The sequence below is a fragment of the Peromyscus maniculatus genome, chromosome 4 (genome assembly GCF_049852395.1).
Source record: "Peromyscus maniculatus bairdii isolate BWxNUB_F1_BW_parent chromosome 4, HU_Pman_BW_mat_3.1, whole genome shotgun sequence".
NCBI classification, from domain to species: domain Eukaryota; kingdom Metazoa; phylum Chordata; class Mammalia; order Rodentia; family Cricetidae; genus Peromyscus; species Peromyscus maniculatus.
The window spans coordinates 52,396,683-52,419,665 of NC_134855.1; the positions used below are offsets into that span (position 1 = coordinate 52,396,683).

The 22,983-nt window shown below is 35.8% G+C and overlaps 1 protein-coding gene across 6 annotated transcripts in view; it reads right to left on the reverse strand.

The window, feature by feature from the left end:
- Nucleotides 1-2,655: 2,655 nt before the first annotated feature.
- Nucleotides 2,656-22,983, reverse strand: part of Lnpk (lunapark, ER junction formation factor) — a 58,131-nt gene continuing 37,803 nt past the window's right edge. For 3 of the 6 annotated variants that reach the window (XM_042275483.2, XM_076569698.1, XM_076569699.1), the window contains exons 9-14: nt 18,435-18,632; nt 13,505-13,610; nt 11,601-11,671; nt 10,716-10,886; nt 9,161-9,243; nt 2,656-2,922 (exon numbers count right to left, since the gene is read on the reverse strand). In XM_042275483.2, coding sequence (XP_042131417.1) covers nt 2,914-2,922; nt 9,161-9,243; nt 10,716-10,886; nt 11,601-11,671; nt 13,505-13,610; nt 18,435-18,632 — 638 coding nt within the window. In that variant the 3' untranslated portion in view covers nt 2,656-2,913. The remainder of the gene's footprint in view (nt 2,923-9,160; nt 9,244-10,715; nt 10,887-11,600; nt 11,672-13,504; nt 13,611-18,434; nt 18,633-22,983) is intronic. The other 3 variants (XM_042275482.2, XM_006972450.4, XM_076569697.1) reach the window with 1 other exon arrangement.

Here is a 22,983-nt window from a genome sequence, read left to right on the forward strand (position 1 = left end):
GACACTTACGGCAGGGAAGGGGACAAAGCCCGGCTACGGGATTGAGAGGAGGATGTGGGGAAAGACAGGGAGAGGAGGCCAAACCCTGTCTGTAGGTCACACCGGACACAACGAGGGGACATTAAGAAATGACTGTTGACTGTGGACAGGGGAGCCATCACTCTGGCTTGACAGCTTGCTTCCCTCATTCACACTAGTCTTGATAATCAGAAATGGGGCGTTTCATTCTCCTCAGCCACTGTCATAACATCAGAATGAGATTTCCAATACACTAACTACTTCTCTGTTGTGTTAGCTTTACTAACCTCCTTTTCAGATCTGGATTTTTATGTTTAATTATGTGTATCTGTGAGGACGAGAATGCACATGATTTTGGTGTCCTAGGAGTCCAGATAGAAGGAGCTCCAGGTGGGGGTGAGGTGCCCAGGCTGGGTGTTGAGAAGCGAACTCCTGCACTCTCTAAGAGCACACTCACCCAACCACTGAGCCATCTCTCTTGCCCTCCCTTTGTATTTCTTTTTGGAGATTTTTTTTATAGTATCTCCTCGGTTTCATCATTAAACACCTTTTCTCTGAGGTACTCATATTCGAGCACTGTATATCAGATGTTTTTAAAAAGACTCAACAAGGTGCAACACACACACACACACACACACACACACTCACGCATACACACAGAGCTCGTGAAATTTAAAAACAAAATGTTACATGAAGTTGCAGAGATGGCTTTAGTGGTTAAGGGCAGTTCCTACTCCTCCAGCCAAGTTTGATCCCTAGCACCCATGTGGAAGCTCACAATCATCTGTAACTTTCATTTCAAGGGATCCAGTACCCTCTTCTGGCCTCTGCAGGTACCTGGCACAAATGCAGTACATAAACATATATGCAAGTGAAACATTCACCCTCATAAAAAAGAAACGCAGCTTTTTAAGAAGGGTTAAATTCATAGTTTCAGTTCTCCATTTCTTTAATCTATCATTTAGACACACGCATATGACATTAACGCAGAAAGCTGTTTCTGTCCAGAGCAACTCAACTATATGATGTTCATGTTTTTTAAGTTTCGTTACCTGCCATAGAAGGAATCTATGGCCCTTCCATATTTCACACGAGTTTCAATAATAATAATAATAATAATAATAATAATAATAATAATAATAATTTCTACCATGTAATCTAATATCTATTAGTTATCCAGCAAGAAAGCTAGGCACATCATATAAACTATTTTTATCATCCCAGTACCTATGGAAAACAGATATTATTCTTCCCATTTTACAGATGAAATAAATGCGAAGAGGTTAGGTGAAATGCCCAGGATTACAAAGCTGACATTCAAGTCTAGTTCCACATCCTTGAATTTATGGGCACCAAACTAAAATGTCTCAGACTATTAACAAACTAGGTTCTTTAATATATGTCAGATGAGATATTAAATCTAAAAATAAACTTTTAAATGATAAAAGTATATTTAATTTAAACCAGACACACTATGCTAACATGTCTCCCCTATGGCATAATAACTTCACTTCTAATTGTTTCAATATTGGAGAAGACACAGCAAAGGAAGCTAGAACCAATTATCGGATTGTGTTTAAGATTAACTAGTCTATATCAAAAATCTTCACACCTGCTCCTTGCTATACATACTCAATCCAGCGAGCTTCATTAGCAGCTAACTGCCTAGTTCAAAAACATATTTGTCTCTCAAAGTTAAAAACTACAAATGGCATAATGTTTCAAAATCAGAACATTTTAACTTCTGATTAAAAACACCAAATTTCTTATTTCTCTGAATTTGAAAATCTAAATGAAAAACAAAAACATAATTTACTATGTATTTATCATACAGTGAACTCTCCCTACCAAGATTTTTTTTTCAGATGGCTAGTCATCCATTAAAACACTATGTGAAGAAGTCTAGATATTTAACCAAGAAAAAACATTGCCAGGTCATCTTTATTTTCCAAAACACACGCACACACAAATTCATTTATATATCATTATTTTACAAATATAAATAATACCAAGAATTCAAGTACAGTCAAGTGCAGACATAGTCCTATTTGTTAATATGTAAACATAAACTAACTATATACATCACATGCCTTTGGCCCAGCTGCAAAATGAAAGACATCAAAAGAAATACTGCACTTGACTGTTCAGTTGCATTCTTATTGACAATTCGTACCAATGCCTATGTAATTAAGATTACAGCTTTCAGTATCACTTAATGTAAACACCTAAATAGATATATCCTTCCCACTGGCAAATATCTCAGGAGTTAAAATTCAATGATGAAGTATTCAAAATCTTAATTATGTTTCAATCCTTAAACACCATTAAAGAAATTATTCCTAGCCAAAATTGTTCCTATGTCAAAATGGGTATTATTTACAAGTTATAGGTGTAGAAAACAAAAATGCTTTTTTTTAAACTTTAGAATGCACAAAATATCTAATAGCTATGTGGGTCTCTGCACATTCAGTGATACCACATGCTTTTATTTTCAATGCCCAATAGACAGGACTTGAACACACTGAACTTGCTAGGCAATCTGAATTTGAATAGTATTAAGCATATATCTAAAAGGCATTTTTTTGAGTACCACAAAGAAAAAAAAAGCAGTAGCTGACATCAACAAGACTACAAATGTCCAGTAGAAGGCACATGGAGTTCTTTACTACTGTGTCACCAAAGAGTCTCCACTTGGTTCAAGATTAGAAACAGAATCAGCTGTGAGAACTGTTGACTTGGCTTCATTTGTTGACGTTTCCTCATTCTCTGTCTCTTCTTGCTTCGCCTCTGGATCCTCTGGACCAGATGTTTTTTCAATCACTTGGCTTGTCTGCTCTGCCTCTGGTATTTTGTCGTCTTCCTGCTCTGTACTATTACCAAGAACATCTTGTTCTTCTAAAGATTCTGAAAAGAGAAAGACATGAGACTTCAGGAATATTCAAATGTCAAAACTGCTAAATAAGGCAAAATCAAAGACAAACATACACATGTACTAAGACACACCTTTTAGTCTTACCTTTTATATCTTCTACAATAAGTGCTGAACGATAGCATATTACTTAGGAATTAGCATAAAGGAAAAAATGAAGGAAATAGACCCATACTTCTATAATTTCATATACAATAAGCTTCTAAAGATCCATCTGTAAGCTCTGTGTCCAGTCTCAAGGCTCCAACAGGATGAGATACTGTAAGTGCACTGATTTTTTTTTTTTTTTTTTTTTTTTTTTGATGACTTGACACAAACTTGAGACACCTAGAAGAGGGAACTCAACTGAAGAACTACCTCCATCAGACTGGCCTGTGGGCTTAGGGCATATCTTGATTAATGACTGGTGCGGGAGGAGCCCAGCTACTGTGGACAGTGCCACCCTTGGGCAGGTGACCTTGAGTCATATTTTTAAAAAAAAGCAAGTTGATGAGAGGAGGGAGTCCGCAGGCGGGAGATGTCGAGATCATGATGGGAGGACATGCAGAGATGACTGGCCACACTGGGGAAAGCCCATGAACTGTAGAATAGTGGCTGTGGAGCCCCCATGGGACTGGACTAGGCCCTCTGATGGTTGTTTGGCTTGAACTGTTTGGGGGGCACCCAGGCAGGGGGATCAGCATCCGTCCCTGGTGCATGGGCAGGCTTCTGTGAATCTGGTGCCTACAGCGCGGTTCCTTGTGCAGCCTTGGTGCAGTGGGAAGGGGCTTGAACCTGCCTAGGCTCAGTGTGCCGGGGTCTACTGACTCCCCATGGGAGACCTCGATTTGGGGAATATGGGTTGTGGGGTGGCTTGGGAGAGAGGGCTGGGGGTTGGGAGGAGGTGGGACCTGTGGGTGGTATGTGGACTGAGTAGAAAATTTAATAAAGAAAAATGAAAAAAAAAAAAAAGAAATAATAGGGGGAAAAAAAGCAAGTTGAGCAAGTCATAGGGAGTAAGCCAGTAAGCAGCACCCCTCCACAATCTCTACTTCAGTTCCTGCCTCCAGGTTCTTGAGTTCCTGACCCAGCATCCCTCAATGACGGACTGTGACAAGGGAGTTGGTAGTTATAGGGTGAAATAAAACGTGTCTTCCATGAAATTCGTTTTTTTTAAAGTGTTTTATCACAGCAGTAGAGAAACCTAACTAGGACAATAAGGCAAGAGTCTAGAAAACAAAACAAATGTACAATCTCCCATGTTACTGAACAGAAAATTGTTTTCCTTACACCTAAGTGTAAAAAAGTGTATGCTTTTGTGTATATGCATATATGTGCATATAGATATGTATGTATATGTAGGCAGTACTCTCCAGACCTTATATACATATCCATTATTCAAGGATGAGAGAAGTCAAGATCCATCTTTCCAACTGTATATCTTGTCTCTCTTTATGCCTATCCAAGCCCTCACTATTGAAACTTAGGGATTAGAATATGCTGTGTGCTAGGACAAAGAAAACGGTCTTTTTCCTTCTATCTATACACAGAAAAAGTTTGTGTGTATTTACTCTCTTTAAGTTCTAATTATTTTTGAGTTTTAATTTAAATCTCTTAATAACAATTTAATGAAAAGTTTATGAAGAAAACTCTTTTAAATTCTTTAGATATTAAATAATGAACTGGAGGAGGAAGTGACAGAAGCAGCGAAGGCCTGGAGTCACCTAGTTTTCAAGTCAAAGGGAAATTCCAGTTTTAAGGCATTCCCTTCTTTCATAATAAACCTAATATTCTTGCTAGCAGAAAAGTAATTAAATTAGCTAAGCAAAAGACAAAATTCCCTATACTCATAAATGTTCTTTATGATAAACTACAAGTGCTATTGATAAGAAAAAAAAAAAAATCCGGGGAAGGCCAGCCTGCTTAAGGAAAGATTCTAGCTAAATTCCTTGTAACATATAGCCAAAATTTCACAAATTAAATAGTTTTGCAAGAAAATTATGTGTATTATATACACACCATTGTAGAAATACTAGAAATCCATGGTTTTAGCATAAACACACTTTTTGTCAGAACTTGGAAAATATTTTTAAGGTATTAACTCCTAAAATAGATATCCTGGATTCCCATCTACAGGATTAGTTACAAATTTCTCCTTTTACAGAATAAAAGGCCCAGATTCCATAGTTAGGGGCATCCACATAATGATGTCTTACTGTATGACAATCCAAATAGTAGTGATCACAAAAAGTAGTAAGGAATGATCATAAATGACACTTGTGACACATGATTAGAGAAATCTGGTTGTCGGAAGAAAAGCAGTAGGTCACTCAGTTTTGTTAAATGAGCAGGCAGAAAGGAAAAGCAGAAAGGGCTATAAACAAATCATGTCTGCTACAGAAGCAAGTTCTAATACAGAAAACTTAGGAGTTATAACCATTTGTAATTCAACCCTCACAGAATTTATTCACAGTAGAATTTTAAGAGCCACAGTTTTCCACAACTCTCTGGCCATAAACCAATATTTATTCAGCAAGAACTTTGTCATTTGTGTAGTAAGCCTTCTGAAACCAACCCATCAAGCCATATAAAATGAAAAAACAAAAAGCTAATAACAGAGGGCAAAACCAACAAACACCATGTTTAAATGAACACAGGCACACGCCATTGGCTAAATTCTAACACAACTAACACAACAGCAAAGGAGTCAAAGCTCAAAGTGTATTATATTAAACTTTCATAATATTACTAACTTTAAAAACTTAACCAAGTCAAAGCTAATTTTAAAATTCTAGGTTTGCATAAAAAGCTAATACAAAGAATGGAACTAAAATTTTTTTTTTTTTTTTGAGAAAGCCTTTTGTTTTTTTTTTTTCCTTTTTCTTCTATTTTCTCTTTTTTTTTTTTTATTTTATTTTACAATACCATTCAGTTCTATATATCAGCCATGGGTTCCCCTATTCTCCCCCCTCCCACCCCCTCCCCTTACTCCCAGCCTACCCCCCATTCCCACCTCCTCCGGGGCAAATCCTCCCCCGAGGACTGTGATCAACCTGGTAGACTCAGTCCAGGCAGGTCCAGTCCCTTCCTCCCAGACTGAGCCAAATGTCCCTGCATAAGCTCCAGGTTTCAAACAGCCAACTCATGCAATGAGCACAGGACTTGGTCCCACTGCCTAGTTGCCTCCCAAACTGATCAAGCCAATCAACTGTCTCACCTATTCAGAGGGCCTGATCCAGCTGGGGGCCCCTCAGCCTTTGGTTCATAGGAACTAGAAATTTTAAACATCTATAATACATGAATTCAAAGCATATGTCTCAATAATTAGAAAATATGACACAGTTTCTAGTAAAAATTATATTTCAGAAAATATATGGAAAACTAAAAACTTGGTTAAATGATAGTAAGGACTGAAATAACTGAACTGCCTATTTATAAGGACTTTCCTTCTCTTGGGTTGATGTGTAGAAAACAATCTTGATGGGAACAATACTAAAAAAGACACTGGCCTGTTACACACCTATGACACAAGTCAGTTAGCACTGATGTGAGAGGCTAAACCTACCTTACAGGACCCACACAAACAAGAGCTAAAAGACCAGGTGCACGGTATTAACAGACACATAACAATTTCAGATTTGAACAGTAGAGCATTATAAGAAGACCATGTACTATCCCCAAAGTACTTATTTCTATGGGAGCATCATTTGCCTGTTACAACAAAAACAAAAATTAGTTTTGTTTTGTTTAATGAAGCTTCAGTTTAAACTAGTTTGGTAATATAAAATACAGTTTAAAAGACATTAGTATTTGACAATAAGATACCAAAAGACTAAGACTCAAAATAGTGATCTGAAGGACCTCATCCTATCCACCACCTTTATTATAATATCCACTCCAATATTACTAAGACAGCAGTGTTTTTCTACCAAAAAAAAAATAGCAATTAGTAACTGACTGTTTAGGCCTAGCCCCAGCTCAGCTCGACAACTCAAACTCAAAACAATATAACTGTATAATAAAAATACTATTGCTTCACCTACACAATCACACACACACACACACACACACACACACACACACACACGCAAAAACATATGAGCCTTACCTTAAATTTAGATTTTTATCCTAGCTCTTAAGAAAGAAAACTAAATAATTTAGCAAAAAAAAAAAAATTGTTTTTGCTTTGTGGAGAAACCAAAACTTGGCCTTTTTAACATATCAGTGCTCACTATACACGTACACTATACATATTCCTTCCCATTATTAAGTTAAAACCGAAAATTTCAGTCTTTAAGTCATAGGTTGTAAAGAAGACATTTTTGCCTTCCTTAGGATCAATATATTTAAGGAACAAAGGCATGAATTTCATCACAATTCATAAAAATGACTCAATAAATAACCCAATTAAATTATAACCAGTTTTTAAAAAATAGTTAAAATTCAAAACATAGACTATTATCTAGTTATTTATCATTGGTAAACAATTCAATTAAAACAATTAAGAGTTTCATTACAGAGCAATGACTTAAACCACCTAAACCATTGGGTGGAAGTGTTTACAAAAAGGAATCAGAAGACCAAATTATTCAGAAAGCTCAACATAAACAAAGGTTGAAGCTTGGATGAGAAGTCTTTTATGTAAATAGGAGCCAACAAAATTTTCATTATCAAGTGGTAAAATTTCCTAGAGCATCATGAAAAACACTAAAAACAATTCTTTATTCATTCATTGTAACCTAATAGTAACAGTAGTTTGCAAATAAGAAAAAAAGAATAGATATCAGGTTATCAAATTTTATATTATATAAAGTTTACTTAAGTATCAGTATTGGATAGAAGGCATGAATTTTCATATTATCGAGTGAATAAAAGATTATTTTCAACTAAAGCAATTACCTGGGACCTAGACAAACATAATTAAGTAATGGAAACAATGTTTTTTTCAAACATGGCAGCAAAAACAGAACCACTAAACTGACGCAAGAATGTGGAGACCTTGCTGCTCTGATGACTACATCTGTGAACAGAATGCTAGCTATGAAGCATTTTGGAAAGGGTTTTATTTATGATCATTATTAGTGCTGGGGTGGTGCATGTGCCAAAGCATGCGTGTCAAAACCAAAGGATGACCCTGTGGAGAGGTTCTCTCTTTCCACCTTTCTGCAGACTCAAGGGATCAAACCTGCTTCATCAAACTTTCATGGCAAGTGTGTTTGCTGAGCCCAGTTTTGGGGATAGGAAAAAACCAATCAACCACTTACTTTAATGTCAGTTGGCAGAGTTAATTTTTTATGTATTTATGGATTGTGTATTTATACATTATCATCTAATCATAAAAGGAAATAATTAATCTAAAAGCAAGTCCTTTTTTGGTAACTAGTACAGTTTTAAAAATATAGCAATTAATACACGTAGTTCCTTGTGTTTTTGTTATGTTATCAAAGTATCTGGATTACGATTCTAGAGTGTAAAAAAGTTCAAGGATTAACAGGAATTTCTTCTAGGTCTCTTTGGTAAAAATTTGACAAGATTCCACAATTCTAAATGATAGAAAACTTTTAAAAACCTCATCCTAAATGTGAATTCTTCTAATATCAGAATCCAGACAAAACTTAACTGCAGAGACATGTGGCACAGACTGGGAGGAAAAGTTCTTAGTTCTAGATCATTGATCAGAAGCAAGTTATCTTTCCAGTGTAAATTCTGTAAATTCAGCAACATATCTGACCAGTTCCTGCTCTCAAGAAGTTATTTCAATATGCTTTAAAAATACAAAAGGAAAACATTTCTGCCCAGTCCTCACTTTCCTATAACACTGATGAATTTAGAAATTAGAACTTTAATCTCCAACTACATTGGCTATTAGCATAAAGTTGATGACTGAAATCATATTGTCTTATTTGATAGCTCAATTTAACCACCAGTGTTTAAAATAAATGCAGCTCTCTTTGTTCATCAGAAATACTTGGCATCATTTACTATAGGATCCATCTTTGGACTGATAACTGTATCGTAGTGTAATAATAGAGGAGTCTTGGAGAAAAGTTTCCGTCTTCTGAAGAAACAAGAAGAAAAAAGGTGGCCGGCCACTCTGATGAATCCAAAGAGAAGTATGAAAAAGTTACGACTCTATAAAAACGTCCTTAGCAAAATGGAATTACTGCTTCAGCTTTTAGTACTAAGGAGTCATCAGACCCTGCCTCAAGTTTAGTCTTCACCTATTAACATTACCTTACTGGGGTTCACTTTGAGCCAGTTAGACTTCATTCCGGAGATTTCAGATAGAAAATGAGACATCTGAGGTATTGTTCCTCCTAGATTAGATGAGAAGGAAAGGTATAGCTGTGTGTTGTTTGCTAACTATCCATCTTGACCTTAGTAGAAGAAATAAAGAATAGGACCCATTATCAAGATTTATATTTTATTGGAGTTTTTTTTTCTTCTCCTCTTTTGAAAAAAATCAAACAAAAAATACTACTGGCTTTCAAGCATTCACTTTAGCTTTCATAAGCAAGGTTACTCATGAAAGGGACTTCAGGTTTTTCCTCTAGGCATCTTCGGTATAAAACCCTTTATTCTCAGTTCCAAGAGGCCGCAATGCCAAGGCAGATGGTTTGCATGTGTCAGCATGCAGCTCAGAGCATGACTAAAGCCAAAAAAAAAAGGTTGACACTGTGTTTGGAGTTGATGCTGCAGACTTGGAGACGAAGATGCATTCACTCAGCGTTGGAAGGACACAGGCTCAGTCACAGCTGTCTGTATTCATGTTCACTTTGACACTTGTTAGTAAGCCAAAGCCAAGCCCAATTCCACACATATTTCAGGTTCATTCCTCAAAGTTTAAAAAACCCTTGACTCTCATACTAACCTTCTGAAATCTAAAATATTCACTGCTTCATATAATCCAGCTAAAGCAATTTTAATGCTTTTATGAAAGATAAATCAAAAGTATATAAATGATAATTGCTACTAAATTTGTGAACTTCCAGGATGTTTTTATACACTAGGCAACAGTACCAAAATACTATGGTCTGTTTCATAATTTTAGACATCTTCATAATTTAGAACTGAGTAACAAAAAAATGAGTGAATACTAATAACGAGAAATAGCTGGCAGTTTTCTATTTCACCTTTTCCATTTTTTCATGAAACTTCCTTAAGAATTCTTAAGATAGACTTGCAAGACTAACTCTAAAACACAAGCTCTGATAAATCCTATTTCCATACAACAAAGTGACTCCTTTATCACAGGCACTGTTAAGCTCATGGACTTCTAATAAACTGTCCAAATGAAACAAAGTGCTATTACTATTAACCAAGTTGTCTGAAACATGCAAAGATGACGTTCCAACTCCTAAGTTTCTTGTTCTCTGGTCATTTCTACCAATGACCAACCTGAACGGTAGACATACACCTATTCTACCCACACACATTCTAAATATTTTGTCCTTAGAACAGTTGTTTCATGATTTCAGTGCTTCATTTAGACACACCAAATGATTCCACGAAAGCATCACTAATAAGTCTCTTGGACTTCAGAAGAGTTCATTCCATACACAATGCTCAGCCAACTGGTGCTAAATGCTGTTGATCACAACATAATCTGCATTTGAAAACTGAAACACATCAATCATATCAATCACAGAAGAAGCCATCAGTGCAATAGCTGACATATGCATGCTGAAAAACTTCATAAATTAACCCATTGTCATTTTGTAAGTGTTGTGCTCTTATTATTAAGCTACACACGGTACCAAGACAAACACTTCAGTTAACAGATTCCTACCTTCACTGAACTGGCTCTCTGGTGAGGGTACACTTTCTGATGACATGGGACCAGCTGAACTTGAGCCTTCCACTGCCTGCTTCTTTTCAAAACTAAACTCTGGAAGTCGTGGAGCTTGAGGTCTGGTTTTTCTTGCAGGATTCAAGAAAAAACAGTAGGCACATCGAAAAGCTGCATAGAATTTTTTTTAAATGAAGAAAAAAAAAAATCAACCAAATTTCAAGAACAAACCAGATAACTCACAAGATTACTTTTATAAATAGTCAAACTCAAGTTATAAGTTTATAACTTCTGAATTTGTTATCTTACTATTACATTAGGTGTTCTAATCAACATTAATTTTAAAGCATACTACATGATTACTATGAGAATTCAAATATTAATTTTAAAGTAGAAAAGGTGTAACAAGTGCAGTTTAATAGCAAAACCATATAAATTATTAAATATTTGATTGAACTTGCATTTCTAGTCAATAGAATAATTACATATTTTAAAACCCAGAATCTTGTCCAAGAAGATATAGCGTGTTATATCCCTAAAGCAAAATTTATCATGTGAGCATATAATAATGGCTGCATGTGAAAATAATTGGTGATCTTAAAAGTATACGTTAATGCTTAGATGCCACCCCAGTAATTAAATCAGACTCCCTGTAGGTGGGTCTGGGTAGCAGAATATCTTGAAAACAGCTAGCCTAGAAGCTGTGCATTTTAAAAAGGAATTGAGTTAGCTTTTCTCCTTCATTTTTAGTATTAAATAAGGAGACAATGTACCTGGTCAATATGTACAGGCAGTACCTAAAATAAAATGATATTACACGGGAGTAGATGAGAATAATATATTTAAGAGTAAAATATTTAAACCTAACTATCCAAAAATCCTTACCAATGTATTCAAACTCTTCCTTTAAAGCCATGCCATTGTGGGACAAACACTGCTGACATATGAGAGCATACCTACACCACAAGGGAAAACAACACACTGGTTACAACGACAGACAAAGCTCACCAGAGAGGCCACTCAGCCACTGCGACTTATATCAAAACAGATGACTATGCCATAATAAACAAATGTTAGCAAATCATTAATAACACTCCTTCAGCCGGGCAGTGGTGGCACACGTCTTTAATCCCAGCACTCGGGAGGCAGGGGCAGGCGGATCTTTGTGATTTCCAGGCCAGCCTGGTCTACAGAGTGAGATCCAGGACAGGCGCAAAGCTACACAGAGAAACCCTGTCTCGAAAAACCAAAAAAAAAAAAACAAAAACAAAAAACACTCCTTAAGCAAAAGCTGAAGTTAACCAAAACCAAAATTTCAACCAGTTTGAAATATAATTTAAGAAGTGGCAGTATAGCTCATTGAGAGGATGCTTGCTTAGCATGTACAAACTCCTGAGTTCTTTTCCCAGCACCTAATAAATAAATACTTAAAAATAGAATAAACACAGAACATAAAGCACTTAAATGTATGCATGTATATATAAATAGATGTATATATGTGTGTGCATAGATATCTATATATAGTTTATACATGATATTAAAAATAAACTAAAGAACAGTTGAATATATCCTAAGTCAAAAGAAACAAGTTTAGTAATCAAGGGCTTAAGAAATGGCTCAGCAGTTAAGATCATAGTATATAATGCTCTTCCAGAAGACCTGAGTTTGATTCCTAGCACCTACAACAGACAGCTCACAACCACCTGTAACTCTAGCTCCAGGGATTCATGCCTCTGGCTTCTTTGTGTACCTACATTAATATACACAGACACACATACATACACACAACTTAAAAAATAATAAAAAAAAATGTTTTTTTAAAAAGTTTAGCAACAAAACACTTAAATTCCTCAGTGATTTATTCCTTGGTATGATAGCTTCCAAATCTGTGATTTCATAAAATCAGAAATGACGCAACCTTCTTTTTTTTCCCAAGACAGGGTTTCTCTGCATAGCTTTGTGCCTTTCCTAGAGCTCACTTGGTAGCCCAGGCTGGCCTTGAACTCACAGAGATCCGCCTAGCTCTGCCTCCCGAGTGCTGGGATTAAAGGCGGGCACCACCACCGCCCGGCTAATGCAACCTTCTTAGAGATTCACAACAAATATAAAAAATAAAATAAAAAGAAGCCCTGTGAAATCTTGCAGAAAATAAATACATTTAATTCTATATAATTAAGGCCAATAGTAAATTTTTATATGATGTGGTTCCTGTACCTTTCTCATTATCAGTTACACTTAAACATCATTCTCATTTTCTGTTCTATCATCAGAACTCAACAGATTCTTGGCTTAATCAAATCATTCTGTTTTGAATAACATACAATTTATATTAGAATTAAACTATGTTTCCTTTATGAAACTAATACCAACAAGTAAAGCTGTCAAACATGTACTCTACTGCCCCATGAGTTTTTTGAAAGCCTACAAATGCTTTGCACACTCATAACAACTACCTTCCTAGATTTATGGTAAGGATCAAGTAATATAATAATCCGAAAAACAGTAAGAGTTAACTAATGCAAATTGTTTTCATTACCATTGGTAGTATTTCCATCATCACCAACAACAGTGACACACATTAAAAAAAATCAATTTCTCATTAACCTACCAGGGTTTTGCTATTTTTGCTCTCTTCAAGTTTAATAGTTTGAACAAAATAATTCAACTTCTCTAATATGATAGCAGAATTAAATGTACAAATACAAGCCACAAAACATCACAGATATATACATACACTGCCAATAATTTTTTTTTCATGTCCCTTTATCTACTAGCTTAGCAAACATTACCTGTTCTGTGGACCATCACCAACTAAATATTCAACAATTCTATCCAGAGCACCTCGTTCTCGGGGGAGAATGGGTCTTGCTAAGGGTGGACCTGGAGGATGATGGCCTAGCAAATAAATAAAAATACATGAAATTTGTATATATAAGATACATACACAAGATTTAATTCAACTGCCAAAGTGATTTAGGTGTGTTAGAACATTTGAAAGATTTTAAAACAATAAAATACTAACTCTTATAAATCTCTATACAGCATGAAATGTTTAATGAACCATACTATAAAAATCTACTATATATGTACATCAGAACCACCAATGTAATTTATTAGGATATGAAACTAGTTGGGTTCTATACAAACTAATTTTTAAAATACCCTACTCCTAAAAGCCTATGGTAATAATTTAGAGACTTTTACTTTGGACTCAGAGTAACAGATTAGGGTTACCTTCCCCAAAGATTGTGAGAAATAGATGAAGCATATTAAAAATTAACAACATGTGTATCAAGCAATATAGGTTAAATTTCCCTTAGAAAACTTAAAACCAAGACAAACCCTGCAAGCGGACCAGCCTTCTGCTTACGGACAGTTTCTAAACAGAGGAAGGGGGCTAACCCCAGAGGAACTACAGCTGTCTCCCAGAGCTGAAAAGATAGCATGGGAAGTCTAGGGAAACCAATGCAGCTCAAATTCACATGACAGTGTCGAAGACAACATGAAGAAAAAAAAAATCACTTAAGTGTTGTGGAATATGACTTTAACTATGTAAAGGTGTGTTGCATTTGTTTATGTTGCATTTGTTTAACTAGGCAAAGATGTGCTACATCTATTTATGCTGCATGTGTTTAATTATGTAAAGATGTGTTGTTGTTTTACCTTGCCTGCTTAACACACCTGATTGGTCTGATAAAACCAATAGCTAGGCACAGAGGGATAGGAGGCAGGCAGAGATAATAAGCAGGAGGAGGAATCTAGGCTCGAGAGAGAAGAAGTTGAAGGAAACGACCAGGGCCAGCTAGCCAGGCAGCCACCAGACAGTCAGACACGGAAGTAGCAGAAAAAGTAGGACATAAAGAATGAAAGAAGGGTAAAAAGCCCTCAGGCAAAATGTAGATGAAGAAAAACAGGTTATATTCAGATAAAAAAGCTAGCCAGAAACAAGCCCAACCTAAAGCCCAGCATTCAGAACTAATAATAAGTCTCCATGTCTGATCTGGGAGCTGGCTGGTGGCCCAAAAGAGAGCCGGCTACACTGAAGCACTACAGAGTGCCTCTGAAAACACTGAGCACATTACTGACCAGCCCATGTACTAAAAAACTACCTGAGAGGAGAAAAATCTCCTCTAAAAGATTAAAGGAAACAGTATTCACACACAGTCAGAATGACTGCTTATTTCCAAGAACTAGAATAGAAAATCTCAAAAAAACAAAACAAGAAAAGGGGGAGGGGAGAGGAGAAGAAAGAAGAAACATAGTAATGTAAAATTTGCAATGTCTGGCATTCAAAAAATACTAGCCATGCACACAAACAAACAAAAATACAATGTATAATGAGAAAAATTGTCTGAGATATGACTGAATTGGTAGGTAAAAATACTAAAACATGTCTACATGTTTGAGAACCTAAGTATGCTAAGTAAAGACATGAGAAAAAACTACAAGTACACTAAACGTCACAGATGAAGTCTACAATATGTAGGATGTGTAGAAGTAAAATGTAAACTAAAAGCAAGAGAACTAAAATAAATACTAAATAAATAGCACAAGAGGGAAAATATTAAATATATTTTCATCAGATCTTTAAAACTGTGAGACGATATCATATCACATGAACAACTGTGATTAGAGATATTTACTAAATCTCAACACAGCCATTAAAATCACATGCCAAAAGAAGTGTTATAAACAATACGGCAGTGAAAAAAGATTAAATTGTAGTCATAAAAACCTTCAGTTCAAGGGGAGGCAGCCAAGGAGGAGAAGGGTAGCACAGGCGTGGGACAAATGAGTTCATTTTCACATGGAACATTTAAACTCAAACCCAAACATAAGCACTGCATCATGGTCAGCACCCACAATGAAACAGGCTGTCAGACGGGACAAAGAAGCAACTCTTCAATATACGCTGTGTATATATTTTTAAGAATAGGAAAACTAAATTTTAAGTAAAATATAAAACTATGCTAACACTAAGCATAAGGAACCTTAAATGACTATACAGTTCACAAGGACAAAGGCGTCAGCTTATCAAGAACTAGGGACCAGCAAGATGGCTCAGGGGGTAAAGGTGCTGACCACCAAGCCTGACGTCACGAGTTCAATCTCTGGAACCTACACAGTGGAGAGAACCTAATCCAGCAAGTTTTCTTCTGACCTCCATACACATGCATACACCCATGCATACACACCCATAAATGAGTAAGTGTTACAGTTTTTCCTTAAAGAACCATGCCAAACACGTAAATGCATCATAACAGAACTTCAAACACATGAAACAAAAACTAATAGAGATTCAAGAAAAAATAGACAAATATAAAATTACAGTTGAAGGTTTTAACATTTTCCTACCAATAATTGATAAAAAAAATAAATCTACATAAAGTCAGAAAAAAAAACTTGAACACTCACTACTAACAGCTTTATCTAATGGACTTTTATAAATGGTCTACCCAACAGGAACAAATAGATGTTTTGTTTTTGTTTTTTTTTCAAGCAGAGAGAAAGCAGTTACCAAGGTATGATGTAATGGGTCATTATACAAGTCTTAATATGTTTAATCAGATCCAAACAGCACACAGTATATTTTCTGACTACAAAAGAATTAGAATCACCAACAGGAAACATCTTAAAACTCACAAAATATTTAAGACTATGTAACATATCTAACTAACTCAGGATGAAAAGCAAAATCAAAACAGAAATCAGAAAATACTTAGCTAAATTTAAAAAATTAAAAGGAAACATAAAAATGTATGTGTAGCTAGTATAGTACTCAGGCAAACATTCTACCACTGAGCTACATTCCCAGTTTCCAAACTGGATTTTGAAAGCATTCACATCAACTTAACTTGCTCGAGTTTTTTACTTTTACATATTTAAAATGAACATGTACACAAAGCAATCTGAATACATAAAAGATTTCATTAAAGTATCTTAAGCTTCCTGCAACTTGGTAATAACTTGGTTAAATAACTTGGTAACTTTGAAAATAATGCACCTTAATACATGTTGTCATGGGGAACAGTAAATAATAACCATCAAAAGCAATTATTGTAGGAATACTGGGCATCTTTACAGTTTGGCAAATTATCAAGTACCTGCTGGTTATTAATTTTCAAACATATGGGAGCACTGCGGTAATATACATTAAATTGATTCTCTCACAAACATGTTGGAATAGAAAAATGAATTATTAATTTTCTCTATAATAAATTATTTAACTAATTCATATTTTTGGCAATGTACAATATAAACAGTATTTCCACAGAAACTAATTAGAAACTTAGGCAGCACATGCTTTACTTACATGTACATGAAATCTAAGCTACAGTTGCTTGTATAACCAGCCCTATGCTATACAGTGTCGTCTTTACAACTATGTAAGTGGGTAAGCTGCATGCAAGTCAAAGATTCTCACCTGAAGTTCTTACATTAAATAACCAAAACTTGAATTTACAAATTATGGGTATCTCAAATCACCTAGATAACAACTGGAAAATGAACTGTTTTCAATCAATTAAACTTTCTCAATTTCACAAAATATATGACTATTTTTATCATTATATATAAAATTTTTTTTTTTTTTTTTTTTTTTTTTTGGTTTTTCGAGACAGGGTTTCTCTGTGTAGCTTTGCGCCTTTCCTGGAACTCGCTTTGGAGACCAGGCTGGCCTCGAACTCACAGAGATCCGCCTGGCTCTGCCTCCCGAGTGCTGGGATTTTGATGTATTATTAAAATCATTTTAAATACTAATATTTTTATGCATTCCATTTATAGTCAATTCTTTTAATTTGTAAATCAATGGTTTCTTAGTCTTCTAAAATGTTAGTTGAATTTTTACAGGAACACAAGCAAGAATCTATCATAAATAACACTGTGGTTTTTTATTTACATAAATGCTCTAATAACTCACCTGATTAAAGTAGTGTCTACTCTCAAAAACATTACTCTATTTATATAGCAGCAATTAGTTATGAAGTACTAAAGTACCTGTATTAGAATTAAATGCCATATATAAAATACAGTTTACCCTTATTTAATAATCTGACATGGAAATCTACATGAAACATCATCTGCTAAAGCAGTGAATAGATTTCCATGCCCTAATCACACTTCAAAAAAAAAAGTAGCTGGCCATATGTTACACCCCTGAATAAAATCTACAGATCTATCACACTATTAAGAGAACTTAAAAGGAACCTATCAGAAAACACTATAGTTCTATGACTTAAGAGAAAAAAATCTACTAGCTCATATTTACAAAAGTAATATCAGACACTACAATGCTTGGTATTTTTCCTGAAATATGGTAATTGTCATGTTTTAGTGTCTATACGAGGAATTAGCAAAGAATATGAGTACTTGCTAAAGTGCTCTCCTCTATCCCTACCATATATAAATCTGGAGCCATTCTAAGAATTGAATATAAAAAGATAATGCTACACTGTAGACTACAGAATGCTACAAAGTTTTATTGCCATTTAAACAAAGAAGCCATAACAGTTAAATGAGCTCAAGAAATAGGTTTTGGTATCACAAGGTGCCAGCTGTAAAGAGTTATAGCTAATTGAATATGGAACTCCTGCTTAATCAGATAACTGCTCTGCTATTTCCAAATGAAATGCCATTTCCATAGTGTCTGAAAATGGCCCATTTTATTGGTAACCAGAGAAAACAATATAAACTGTAAATAACATTAAGTGCTCTGTTTACCCATTCCAGGCACTGAAGTAGCAGGGGATCCAAGGCGCCTGGGTAAAGCTGGAGCAACAGTCCTTTCTGGAGGTCCCCCAGGAGCTGAAGCATCCTTTGATGGCCCAGGAGATACTGGAACTTGTGGAGGAGCGCCCTGAGTAGAGCTTGCTGGTGCTGAGGAAAGGTTTCTTTGAGCTGCAGTTCGCTGACGAATCTCTGAGAACAATAAGTATATTCTATACTTAATGTCTAATATACCATATTAGCCACAACCATAAATGACATTTGCTAAAATTTTGTAGCACCAAAAGGCACTGTATCTAACCATTTATAATGCGAATTCTACATAACACCAAAACCAGAGAACTCTTAATAACCAGAGTAATTCAACTGTACATGTTTATGCAATCAAACTAGCCACCTGGTGGTGGCGCACACCTTTAATCCCAGAACTCAGGAGGCAGAGACAGGTAGATCTCTGTGTGTTCAAGTCCAGACTAATCTACACAGTGAGTTCCAGGACAGCTAAGGCTACATACAGAGAAACTCTGTCTTGAGGAAAAACAACAACAACAAAGCAATTTGTCTATCTACCGACATCTTAAAAATAAATTCAAAATCACCACCCAGTTATGTGCCACATCCTTTTATAATAAGCCTTTCTAACTATGATACGGAAAAGGAAACATCAGAATTAGTGAAAATTTCAAACAGTAGATTTGCTTTTCAAGACTAAAAGTAACAATTTTAATGTGGAAATATATACATGTATATTCTGGAATAATAATTTAAGTGGTCATAAAAATGCTATTAAAAAAGTATGCTTCACTATTTAGGCACCGATCCCTTCATACTATGGTGACTTTTGGCACATTTATTTGCGTCAATCCATTCAGAGAAGGAGAACTCCCACTGTATATACATGCTTTGTCATACATGAACCTCAGCTTTCAGTTAGAAATTAGAAGACTCTCCGGAGCAGAGATTGGTCACATGTGCCAAATTTAATCTGCTGCCTGGTTTTGTAGCTTTATTGGATGATATTCTCTCTCTTGTTTACATATTATCAACAGCTGCTTTCAAACACTTGCAAAGTTGCAGAAAGGACCATATGGCTTTCAAAGCTATTTACTAACTGGCTACACAGACTATTTCACGATCCCTACTAGACAACATAAATGAAGTTCTAACATTCCCTTTTACACCTTAGCATTAGATATCAAGGCAAGAGACCCTTTGTAACTTTTTAATTCTATATATCACAAGCCTAAACTACTGGGCTGAAACTAAAGAAATCATATGTTCATTGGTCTAAACAGTAAAAGTGCATTGAACACTTTTGGTTTGGATTCTGACAGTTTAAAAACTGTTTTTGTTTGTTTAGACAGGATACATATATCAAACTCCCCAGGTAAGTGAGAAGGACCTGAAACTTCTGATCCTCCTGCCTCCCTCTCCCTGTAGTAGAATCAGAGGCATGCAGCATCAGGCCCAGGACTTCACATATGCTACACAGACATGCTATCAACTGAGCTACACTCCAGTCTTAAAGTAAATTCTCGACAGAAGGATGACTTAATACTTTTATTAATAATCAGTCAATAAAATTCAGTTACCAAGTATGAGAATATGCCTCGCTGTACTGGATTTAAATTCAAAATTAAGCCCATAGACTCCAACTATGTTAGAATAAACAAAAAGGAATAAAATAAAGTTTAAAAGTAATTATAAAATATCATGTTATGACCAGAAGACTCAATATTCAAGCTTCCTTAATTTCAGCTATATTGTTTTCTTCATATGCACACAGCCTTTTCTAAATTGATGACATCTCTCAATTTTGCTTCCTCATAATGAAAATAGTTAATCGCTATGGTTATTGTAAAGAATGAGAAAAATCAACAAAAAGAGCTTAGCCAAGCACAGGAAAAGTACTTAATAAGTAGTAATTATTAGTATTAGCATTAATAAACAGGTCTCATAGATTACAATAACCAAAAACTAAGCAATCTAAGCCAAGTATAGTAATCCACATGGAATCCCAGTAGTATAAAGAGGCAAAGGCGAGGGAGGATTAACTCAAAATCAGCTTGGGCTACAGGGGAAGACCCAGGGTCAAAAACATCAAGGGTTGGGGTTATGGTTAAGTAGTGGGACAACTGCCAAGAACAAGCAAAGTCCTAAGTTCAGTCCCTAACGTTGGAAAAATGAAAACTAAAAAGAGAATGTAAGTGCTCTGAAGCAATCTAGTATCTACAGTGACTATATTTTATAGGGAATGGAAAGATGACTTAGCAGCTAAGAGCATTGGTTGCTCCTGCAGAGTACTTAGGTTCAGTTCCTAGCACCTGCATGAGAGCTTACAACTGTCTGTAACCTCAGTTCTAGGGGATCCGGTCCCCTGTTCGGTCCTCCACAGGTACCTGGAAGCCATGCAGCACACGTACATAAATGCAAAAAAAAAAAGAAGTATACATATAAAACATTTGTATTAAACAAAAACAAATATTTTTAAATTATTTATTTTATATGTAACTATTTGCCTTTGTGTATGTATGCCCACCACATCCATGCCTGGTGTCTTCATCGATCCCCAGAACTGGAGTTACAAATGGTTGTAAGTCACCATATAGGTCCTGGGAAGGAAACCCAGGTTCTCCGTAAGAACAAGTGCTCTTCACTGCTGAGCCATCTCTCTAGCCTCTAAAAATTTCTTTTTTAAAAGATATGGTTATTAGGGGATTGAAGAGATGGTTCAGCGGTTAAGAGAAGTGGTTGTTTTTCCACAGGACCTGGGTTTGATTCCCAGGACCCATATGACAACTCACAATGGTCTGTAACTCCAGTTCCTGGGTATCTAACACCCTCTTCTAGCCTCTTCCAGCACTAGGCACACACACAGTGTACAGATATACATGCTGGCAAATCACTCATAAAGATTAAATAAAATAAAATATAGATATTAATTTATACATTAAATGGTTCACAAGTTATTTGAGTTTCTTTAGCGAAAATCTAACTATGCAAAAATTAAAATCTGAGCCGGGCAGTGGTGGCCCACACCTTTAATCCCAGCACTTGGGAGGCAGAGCCAGGCGGATCTCTATGAGTTCGAGGACAGCCTGGGCTACAGAGTGAGATCCAGGACAAGTACCAAAACTACACAGAGAAACCCTGTCTCAGGAAAAAAAAAAAAAAATTAAAATCTGTAGTTTTTTATTAATTCTTGAACTGGATATTCTATAATAAAAATAACTATAACTTAATTTTTCAAAATTGACCTAAACATTTCCAATAGTGATTTGAATATCAACTCCTAGCTCGTAAACACTGTAGATTATTCATGGAAGTATCTCCTTAGCAATCCTGGAAAGACCGTGCAAGCACATAGTTGCTTGCAGATTCTCACATAGAAAGGACACCATGTCTTAGAAGCTATTCTACCAGGCATTATTTTTGCACTGACTCTCACGAGTCTCGGTAGATAATCTAGATGATTTACTAACTCCTCTTACCAACCACTACTTTCCAAATGTAATCACCATCAAACCACATCAGTCTGCTTTCTATGCTTCTCAACCTCCCTAACACTGCGCCCTTTTAACACAGCGCCTCTTGTGACCCTCGACCACAAAATCTCCATTGCTATTCATAATTGTAATTTTGCTATGTTATAAATCATCATGTAAATATCTGCTCCCCAAGGGGTCGCGATCCAGAGGTTGAGAACCACTGTTCTAGATGCTTCTTTTTCATTTACACTGCCATAATTTTGTATGATTTATGCCCTCCTCTCATATCTATACTAGATTACATCCTAAGTTTATGTCTCAGCTTTGTTCTGTTTTACCCAATCTCCAAGCTAACAAAAAAGAAAAAAAAAAGGTCTTCTTGATTTAGATTTCATCTTACGCCTGTCACAATGACTAAGACAATAAAACAAATGACAACTCATGCTTGCTAGGACGTGGAGTAAGGGGAACACTTATCCATGCTGGTGAGCCTGCAAACTTGTACAGCCACTATGGAAATCAATGTGGCAAGGTTCCTCAGGAAGATGAGTATCGATCTACCTCAAGATCCAGCTATACCACTCTTGGGTATCCTACTACAGAGACAGTTGCTCAACCATGTTCATTGTTGCTTTATTCATAATAGCCACAAATTGGAAACAACCTAGATGTCCCTCAACAGATGATTGGATAGCAAAAATATGGTGCATTTACAATATGGAGTATTATTCAGCTGTTTTTTTTAAAAATGAAATTGTAAAAGTCCCAGGTAAATGGGCAGAACTAGAAAAAAAATCATACTAAGTGAGGTAACCCAAGAAAGACAAAAATGGTATGTATTCTCTTATATGTGGATATTAGCTATTTAGTCAATAATAACCAAAGTATAATCCAGAACCACAGAGGTTAGGTATAGAGTAAGGGACTAGCAGGAAGAGATACATCTCCCTAGGAAAGGGAAACAGAATAAATAATTATAGGTGAGATGGGGGAGGACAACTGGAACAGGGGGATCAAGTGGGGAAAGGGCACAGATGAGAGAGGATATGAGGATA